This window comes from Micromys minutus (assembly GCF_963924665.1).
Source record: "Micromys minutus genome assembly, chromosome: 10".
Lineage (NCBI taxonomy): Eukaryota > Metazoa > Chordata > Mammalia > Rodentia > Muridae > Micromys > Micromys minutus.
In genome coordinates this window covers 25,284,135-25,294,567 of record NC_137979.1, presented here as the reverse complement: position 1 = coordinate 25,294,567, position 10,433 = coordinate 25,284,135, and the positions used below count along the sequence as shown (strand labels likewise).

Sequence of the window (10,433 nt, the reverse complement as noted above, 5' to 3'; positions counted from 1 at the left end):
TAGACCAGATGAGAGTGTTAGATGGAGTTACGGATTAGGGACATAGCAACAACACAGTAGTACTGTCAAGCAGAGATGATTAGTTCTAAAAACTGTGAGGGGGAAGATGCACCTAAGCAATGACTTGATAGATGTCAGGCAAACAGAAAACAGGATTGAGAACATTCTAGACTAGAGCTTCACTCTTTCACTGACAAGATGAGCCACCATGGTGTGATCTGCATTGACACTAAGATTTAGAGATTTGGGATTTAGAGGCAAAGAGTGAGAATTTACTGAGGAATTTAATATTGAATAGTGTGGAGTTTAAGGTTTCTAAATGTTTAGATTATACGTTTATATATTTAAGACATTTAGAAATTTGAGGATGATAATTAAGGGAAGATCTTTTTGCATCATAACGTTTCTCTCATGTGAGTGGAGTTTGATATGTACAGTCAGGTCTGTAAGATGCACTCAGATTACCAGTTTCTGGGAAATACAAAACCACAGAACAAAATTTCTCACATTTCCTCTGAATCCTATAGTCTTATAAGAGGAACTAGCCATTTCTCTTCAAGAGTTAGGTTGCATAGACAGACCAACATTATTCAAACTTGAGGAAGACATAAGACTTCTCAGAGGAATGTTTTCTGAGAAACTCTAGGAACTCCACCTAAAGCGAGCCATCTATCAAGTCGGTGCATCTTCCTACTCACAGTTTTTAGAAATAATTAACTAAAGTCAGAACTCATTAAAGGGCAGTGTAGGAGAACCTATATACCCATCATCATCTTTATCTGGCTATGACTCTTTGAGCAACAATAATTATCATCCCTTAAATTAAGATCTGAGATGAGAGTTCTGAAAAATTGCTCTAGCATTTGAAACTACAGGACCCTTAGACTCAGATGTAGTATTAAATTAAATATGTGGAAGGGGTCTAGAGATCTCGTCAAGCTACTGGCCATCTCCCTGTGAGTACCCTCCAGAGGGCAGCCTGCACATCAGGGTTCCTGAGGCTGTAGATGAGTGGGTTCAGCATAGGGTTGATGACAGTGTTGAAAATCCCAACAGCTTTATCTTTATCAGAATGTTTGATGGAACCGAGTCTCATGTAGTTGAACATGCCTGTGCCGTAGAATATGGTAACTACAGTGAGGTGAGAGCTACATGTAGAGAAAGCTTTCTTCCTGCCTTCAGCAGAGCGGATTCGCAGAACAGCAGCTGCCACTTGGATGTAGGAGACAAAAATGAGTGCCATGGGGGTTCCTGCCATTATGAAACCCACTCCAAAGAGCAGTAATTCATTGAGCTGGGTACTGGAGCAGGACAGCTGGAAGAGCTGGGGAAGGTCACAGTAGAAGTGATTGATCACATTTGGGCCACAGAAGTGAAGTGTGGATATGGCCACAGTGTGGGTCAGTGCATTGCTGAAGGCACAAGCCCAGGATGAGGCCACCAAAATCCTCTGGACTGTGTGACTCATCCGGGTGCTGTAAGTGAGGGGCCGGCAGATGGCCAAGAAGCGGTCATAAGCCATGGCTGTCAACAGGAAGCAGTCAACCCCAGCCAACAGATGGAAGAAGAAGAGTTGTGTGAGGCAGTCTCCATATGGAACTGTACGCTTGTGGGCCAAAAGCCGAACTAACATGGAGGGGACAGTGACACTGATGCACCCAACATCCATCACTGACAGATTCCCCAGGAAGAAGTACATGGGGGTGTGAAGTTTTGGTTCCACCAAGACAGCTGCCAGGATGCTCAGGTTGCCCCCAACTGTTATCATATAAGCCAAGAGGAAGAGTATGAAGACAACTGGCCACAGCTCTGGTGTCTCCACCAAACCCAGAAGAATGAACTCAGTAACAGTGGTTCCATTGGCTCTAGAATTTTCCTGCATGAATTCCTTTAAAGAAACGTGCAAGTAGGAAAACAACATGACCTCTCAATGCAGGTGTGAAATTTAATTAATAGCTATTTGAACACTTATAATGGAAACTTATGTCACCCCTCCCTTCCCCTTCCTCCATCTGAATGATATAATTATATAATAATTTAAGAAGTGTGCATCATTATTATAGTATAGCAGTAAAAGAAACTGGGAGTGCTTGACTCTCAATATGGTTGTACTGTGTAACATCAATTGTCTAACACACACAATTCACTGATACAATACATTCTTATTTCTAAAGAAAAATACCCAAGTTTTGGCCACCATGGCACAGTAATATTTGCTAGAGCACAACATCTGGTTGTCCCGGGAGATTGAGAACTGAGACAGATGGTAGCATTATTGGGACCTATATTAATAGACTCACTGTATCTGTGTACCACTTCACATAGAAATGAATGACTGAACTTATTGCCAAGTCTAAATTCTAAATAAAAATAAAAATAAACAACAAAAACAAAACCCCTATTTCCAAAATCATGCGTAGGTGGTTAACAAAAATTATCAAAAGATAATTTTTATGGGGCTACTATGAATGGGGAAAAGTTAGAGTCTGAAGAACTTGGAGCGGGTGTGGTGCAAGTTGAGTGAAAAGCACAGGTTTCCTTGCAGTTGGGATGAATCCAGGTAGAGTATGAAGTGCTAGAATCCCACACACTCAGAAATCCTCTTCAATACAAACTCTACAAGTCATTTTTACAATCATAACAATTATTTCTTTTAAAAGTCACACCATGGCACAGAGTGATAGCTATTACCTGGAACTCAACCAACAATAGAAGAAGCATGTGCAAAGTCACCTACCAGCACCATCCAAGATGTCTGTGGTTGATGGGATCTTGAGAGAGCCATCAGTGGTGAGAACCATTGCTGATGCTGAACCGGATCTTGCTCTCACCTGGGGAAGATTTACTAATTGCTCCCAAGTCTCTTCTTTTGCTTTTTACACTGATCAACATATATTTAAGATGAGGAAAGTCAAAGAAGCAGCTGAAGCCCCATCTGGTGACTTGAAGGCAGAGGAAAGTTCATGAGTACTCACCTGGTAATGGCACAGGAATCAGTGTGGTTTTGTAGAAGTGATGTGAGGGAACAAGGAACACACAAACTCATTCAGCTTTAGAGATGGCAACATGGCACTATATGTACATATAGAGGAAAGCAAGAAAAAGAGAGGCTGAAAGATCTCTGTCCTGAGGATTTCGCATCACAGTGGTCTCTCTTGGGACCTCAAAATTAGTCCCAAGGAATCAGTGGAGGGTTGGGAACTGACAAGGTCAGGTCAAAGACACAAGATTTAACAAACACCACCACAGCGAGGTAAGTGGAGCTTCACATCACAGTAGGGGTCAAGAATTTTTTCTGTCTCTTTGTTCTCACCCTCCCATTGTCTACAGGCACATGGAGCAGATAGGACTGAAGCTCAGGTTAATAGATGTTGGCATAAAAGGCTGTCTGCTGTCCTTAAGTCACTCAGGAAATTACAGTTTAAGGCAGGCCTGGACATGGTCTTCAGCCAGAGACTATAGCTCCTTTACATGCCTGCTATAAGCAGGTTTTGAGGACTGAGCCAGGCTGATTTCTAAGCTTGTGGTTGATGGGAGAAGCTGCTTTGGGTCTGGGAATGAGGGAGAATCCCAAGAAAGAAGGCAAGTCAGAAGAGGCCCATTGTAACCACAACAAATCCTCAAGGATAAAAATGTATTTCTCTCTAGAACCTTGTTAGGAGTACCAGAGGGACTGTGCCTTGAGATTCATGTAATGTTCCTAGGAGAGGCCATGGAAGCAGTGGGCTTTGCAAACAGGATATTGAGGGTGACAAAGTTGCTCCCTATTGTGGGGTTTGGGCTATACCCCTTGAGTTTGGTAGCCTCAGCAATAGAGATGATGAAAGAAAGATCTAGAATAGCTGTGCAATATAACCTTCATACTCTGTCAGTCAACTGATCATCTGCCCAAACCCCAGAGGCAATGCACTGATTGAGATGGAGAGACTTGTATTTTTTTTTCTTAGCAACTGCTTATCCCCTTTGAGCCTCAACTTTTTCTTTTTTTAAATTTGTGAGTGTATATGATATCCTTTTGCATGTTTTTTTTTTTTTTTTGTGAAAATTAATTACACCAATACCCGTAGAGTTACTCATAGAGGATGGCTGGTACTAGTAGTAACTTACTAATAGAAAATAGCATTTAATAAGTTTGCTATATTCATTTACCAAGATATTTATATTGGGTTAATTGAGTTCCAATCAGTCCTTGCAATGATTCTCTCATGTACCTATTTGTCTCACAATTCCAGATTAATAAATTGAGTTTTAAAATGATTCCATAATTTTCTTATAGCCACACAGAAATTAGTGTACCAGAGTCCAAATATGCATTTGTAACATTGTAAGGAAACATCTAATTCTCAATGTCTATGCTATAGGATCCCACTCTATTTTATTTTATGAGACCCACTGGCCACACTGTTGACATTTAGATCTACTTTTGTGTGAGGCGAGTGTTTATGTTTATCTTGTTAAGATTTATTTTTGCAGACTTTCATAATGAGCTCCTTAATTACACTATTCCCACTGCTACCGCTTCTTCCTTAAACTCCAATTTTCTCCTCCCATTTTTCCTCAAATTCACGACCTTTTCTTTAATTATCATTATATGTATATTTAAACGTACCTTATAGAGCCTAATTAGTGTTGCTTATGTATATATTTGTTTATGACTGACCACCTGGGATTTGATAACCAATATGCCTTATGCCTGGGAAACACTAATTTTTCTCCTTCTGCAGAAACAATTAATTGCCTGTAGCTCTTTGTCTAAAGATAAGGCCTGATAAAAATTTCCTTAGCCCTGTGGGGATACAAATTGGTGTTTTCATTGTGTAGGTCTTGTTGAGTGAACCATATTGTTAACATAACTGCCTTCATGTTATGTATAGAAGACACTGCCTCACAACAAACATTCTGGTCCTTTATATGTTGCAGTTTTCCTGATTCTGTTTCTTAATGCCCTTGAGCCTTAAATTTGGAAGTTATATTGTAGAAGTATCAGTGGATATTGTCACCCCAAAGCCAGTTATGCTCTGCAGATTGACCAATGTAGATTTCAATGTCATGTAGAAGTTGTATTTTTGTGATGGTTTCTGTTTGATGCAATGCAAAGTTTCTTTGATGAAGCATCAAAGCTAAGCTTGTTCATGGATATAAGATTAAGAGTTTTAGATGTCCATATGGCTTTCAGTGGTAACAATGGCCAGAAACATTAACACGGCTCCTGCTGTTGTTGGATCACAGATATTCACATTAAACTCAGGCTTCAACATGGCCAGGGACAATGAACTACTGATACTCAAGTGGCCTCTGGGGACAGCACTGGACTATAGAGATCTTCTGAGGTGGTAAGTCCAGGAAATGAACTATTTTTTATCTTGGACAACCTGTCGTTGCTTAGAACCAGGGTCACTGTATGGCTGCGCAGCATGTTCTGGGGCTGTGAACAAGTGCAAGCTCCAGGCTGTTGCACACCACCTCACTGCTGGTCCCACTCAGCAACAATATGTACCCATCCACCAAGTGCCCATCCACGCGTGCCCATCCACCACAGCCTTCTCTCATATTTATTACCACCTTAGTGTCTCTAGTTCTTCCTCTGTCTACCATTCCTTCACCACTCCTTCCTCTGTCTTTCCTACCTCTTCACTGGAAACTGCAGCTCATCACATCATATACTCTTTACAAATATTCAGACAACTTCACATGCAAATATCCATTGATAGGAGTTAGTCTGCTTCAAGGTTTCTGGTTTCTGGAGCTTTATACATACTGGAGCATTGATGAGACTTGTCTCAGATATTCTGCTGTTACCCAGGGTCAGGGTGATGTTGTAACTAGGCGGGGTGTCTGGGGCAGGTTCTGTGTAAGCTCCTGACAGCCAAACAGCTTCATTCCCTTGATGTCTGCCCCAAGGCTCACAAGGATCGACCTTTGTGCACTCTTTATCTCATAGCAGGGTGCACTATAGGGGCTGCAGCAGCAACAGATTTATGCTGGGTGCTGGTTGGCAGGCCAAGGACCATATGTATCCAGTTATGACATATTTCTGCAGAAGTTCCAGGCTGCTGCACCCTACCTTGTCCTCTGTAGCAGCTGCTCTACATCTTGGCTCACCAGGAATAACTTTTGAGCTAGTAGGTTGTGAGCCAACCTATGGTAGCACATTCTCCATCTCCCACCAGGACAACCAGCACAGACTGAAGCAAAGGTATATCCATATTGGTGGCTGGCTAATGGTCCTATCTGCCTCCGCAGGATTGCTAGGTATGACAACATCTGTGGGAATCACCATCCCTGTCCTCAAGCTATATTACAAGGCAATTGTGCTAAAAACTGCATGGTACTGGTACAGAGATAGGCAAATGGATCAATAGAATAGAAGATCCAAAAATGAGCCCTCACATATATGGTTACTTGATTTTTGACAAAGGAGTTGTAAACATTCAATGGAAAAAGGACAGCCTCTTCAACAAATAGTGTTGATCCAACTGGCACTCAGCATGCAGAAAAATGAAAACAGACCCTTTCTTATCTCCTTGTACAAAGCTCAAGTGCAAGTGGATCAAAGATCTCCACAGTAAACCAGGTACACTGAGCTATTAGAAGAGGAAGTAGGGAAAACCTTAGAACAAATATGCACAGGAGAAAATTTCCTGAACAGAACACCAATGGCTAGTGCTCTAAGGTCAAAGATTGACAAATGGGACTTAATGAGATTTCAAAGCTTCTATAAGGTTAAGGACACTGTCAAGAAAACAAATTGGCAGCCAACATATTGGAAAAAGATCTTTACCAACCCCACATCTGATAGAGGCCTAATATTCAAGGTATACAAAGAACTCAAGCAGTTAGACGCCAGAGAATTAAACAACCCTATTAAAAATGGGGTACAGAGCTAAACAAAAAGTTCTCAATTGAGGAATATCAAATGGCTAAGAAGCATCTAAGGAAGTGCTCGACATCATTAGCCATCAGGGAAATGCAAATCAAAACAACCTTGAGATTCCACCTCACACCAACCAGAATGGCTAAGATCAAAAATTCAGATGACAGCAGATGCTGGTGAGGATGTGGAGAAAAAGGAACATTCCACCTTTGTTGGTGGAGTTGTAAACTGCTACAACCACTCTGGAAATCAGTCTGACAATTCCTCAGAAAATTGGACATAGTACTACCTGAAGACTCAGTTTTTCCACTTGTGGACATATGCCCCACAGAAGCTCCAACATACAACAAAGACACATGTACCACAACGTTCATAGCAGCCTTATTTATAATAGCCAGAAGCTGGAACTAACCCAGATGTCCTTCAGTAGTTGAATGGATGCAAAAATTGTGGTTTATTTACACAGTGGAGTACTACTCAGCTATCAGAAACAATGACTTTATGAAATTCTTAAGAAAATGGATGCATCTAGAGAATATTATCCTGAGTGAGATAACCCAGTCACAAAAGAACAGACATAATATGCAGTCACTGATTATCGGATACTAACCCAGAAATCTCTGAACACCCCAGAAACAACTCACAGAATATATGAAGTTCATGAAAAATAAAGGCCAAAAAAAAAAAAAAAAAAAAAAAGAAAGGAAATGTAAAACTATTATGCTTAATCTTTAAACACCATGAAAATGTTGACTATTTCTAGGTTTCATCTTGTTTTATATGTACTTTAAGCTCATTGTAACTAGTAAGATTTCAATGCATACTATCAAACCTTAAAAAAAATCAAGTACTGACAAAAATGTATTCACATACTTTTATGCAAAATGCTTAAAATCTGTACATTTATCTTTGTTTTTAAAAATAAAATTTCTTAATTAAAATAAATGGTGTTTTAAATGCCAGAAACTAAAAGAATAAAAGTCCATTATATTGATTTAGTACAGTAGATATGAACTTGTTTGATCCACCTTATTGATTGTATTAAACAAATATTGCAGACACATTTGTCAATTTCTTCTCATGCAAAACGTTCTTTTCCTCCTCTTCACTCCATAGCCACTACTCTGCTGTTGGTTTTAATTAATATTCATACCTAACAATCATGGAATATTCCAATATAACTCTAATAGAATTCACACATAAGAAGTAAGATTTTCTTAATTATTAGTCCTTCTCTCCATGTCTCCTATATGACAGCCATGTCCCTGAATTGCTTCTTGTTTGCATGTAGGAAGTACATTAGCTGAGCTGAGGATATGTGAATTAGGGCTTAAAAAGTCTTCTACTTTTTCTCAAATTCATGACTTCTTTAATTATTATTAAATGTAAATTTAAATAAATCTTTTAGAGCTTACTTAATGTTGGTTATGTATATATGTATTAATAGCTCAGCACCTGTTAACATATATATATATATGTGTGTGTGTGTGTGTGTGTGTGTGTGTGTGTGTTTGTGTGTGTGTGTGTGTGTGTGTGTGTGTGTTGGGACAATTGTACTCAATGTAGATCATAGTACTCATACAAGTAAGCACCAACTACATTAGATACTTGGTTTTAAGAAAAACCTGGAAGTACTAAAGGGTGTGTTAAGGATTGCACTGAAAGACACAACCTTGATACAATGTAGAAATGGTAAAGTCCTCTTTAGTATGATCTTGACACACAAAAAAGGCTGAATTTCATGAAAATGTGAAAATTTTCTCATTAGAGACTGTGTGGGCTCTAAAATTTAAGTAGTGGGGAATTGGAAGTTATATGTGTACGGCACAGGGCAGATATGACATCTTGAATCATGAACAGTACTTCTTAATCATTGCCAAAGTTACACAATGTGTATGGGTATTAAAGATTGCTAGCCCATGAATATGTACAAGTTTTACTTACCAAGTGAATTTCATTTAATTAAAAAGGAAGGAAGTAAAAATTTAAAAGGTAAACAATGAATCAAAGGGTAGTGTACTTACTTCCTCCAAAACTGGATGTCGGTCCAAAGGGAATCCCAGTTCCCCAAAAAGAAAGTGAATAACCCCAAAATGACAGTTTTGGTTCAGATAAAGTTGGAGTATAGAAAGAACAGCATTCTTAAGAAACCTGTAAAGCAGTTTCTGCTTGGCAGACAGTGCCCTTTCCCTTACATATCAAAGCTAATGCGTCTCTCCAGAAGCCTGCAGTCTATATTTACATGTATCTTTATGTATTTCAAAGTCTACACTCACATGCTCGCCATCATCACCTCTTCTTCTACCCTAAGTTTCCAGGCTGCTCCAGTTCACAGCCTTTTCTCCCCTCAGCTATTTGTCCTCCTTAAAACCCACACAATCTTTCTGTTCTCTACTTTTGTGGCTCTGGCCATAGTCCGTCCTCCTCTTTTGATTCCATTGCTCTGGACTCTTCCAGATGCCTCTGGCTGTTTTCTGTTTTATCTACCTTCTCCCTATCCATGAAGCAGTCAGTTTGGTGGTTTCTTTACTATATCCTTACTTATGCTGAGTTTGTGAGAACTCCCAAGAAACCACCAGGTACCACATCTCTGATAAAGCACATTAGAGTCTTTATTCGAGTTTGGACTCAGGGCACAACCCTCCATGTGTAATAGGTAACAGGTTAGAAAATCAGGGTCTAGGAGCTTAGAGTTTATATAAGAAAAATTTGCAAGCTGAGGTTTTCAAGCCTTGGCATTACACGATTGTGTAAATGGTTAAAGGAATGTTAACTTTCAAAGGAATAGCATTTGTTCAGACAATTAGTAGCGACCACATATCTGAAAAGGGAGCATCTTTGACCTGGGAATAAATGACTAATTCTTCTATCAGTGAACAATTTTTCCTGTTGTTGTAAGCTTGCCACAGCTGTTATGACTATTTTCAACTGCTGGGAACACTTGGTGGTCTCTTTCCCAGAGCTCAAGGGTGAGGGCCTTATCCCTACAAGATTAGCTGTTTTCTGCTTTCTCCAAGGACAGGTGAAGGCAGCCTTTTCTAAGGTTTCCCAAGGACAGCAGCTTAAAATAGAATTTAGAAGACAAATGTCTTACTATGTTTTGTCTCTCCACTTAGACCAGCATGAACAATTTGCTGAAAGTAAAATAATATATACATATAATATTATCTATTATCCATCTATCATCTACCTACATACCTATCTATCTATCTATCTATCTATCTATCTATCTATCTATCTATCTATCTATATCTATATATCTAATCTCCTTCTATTTAGAGATAACTACATTTATAAAATATTTCATGTTAGAAAACAACACAATGCTGCATTTAACTGTTAAAGACAATGACACATTTATAATACACAGTGATATATAAGATGTATGTAATAAGCATTCTTTCTCACTGCCAATCAAGATGCAAAATGCTGCACACGTCGCTTTGCCCAAAGAAAACCAGGATACTTACTAAAGCTTAAATATGCCTTCACATTTTTTAAAGCACATATGTACATGCACCCATACTTATACATTACTTGTGGCAACATAACCAGTGGA

At 39.3% G+C, this 10,433-nt stretch overlaps 1 protein-coding gene across 1 annotated transcript; it reads right to left on the bottom strand.

Annotated features, from left to right (window-relative positions):
- Window positions 1–934: 934 nt before the first annotated feature.
- LOC308426157 (olfactory receptor 3A1) lies at window positions 935–1,882 on the bottom strand (the record flags this gene model as incomplete). The annotated part of the gene is made up of 1 exon (XM_080923915.1): window positions 935–1,882. The coding sequence occupies one exon, from the start codon at window positions 1,880–1,882 to the stop codon at window positions 935–937; it is 948 nt and encodes a 315-aa protein (XP_080780041.1).
- Window positions 1,883–10,433: the final 8,551 nt, after the last annotated feature.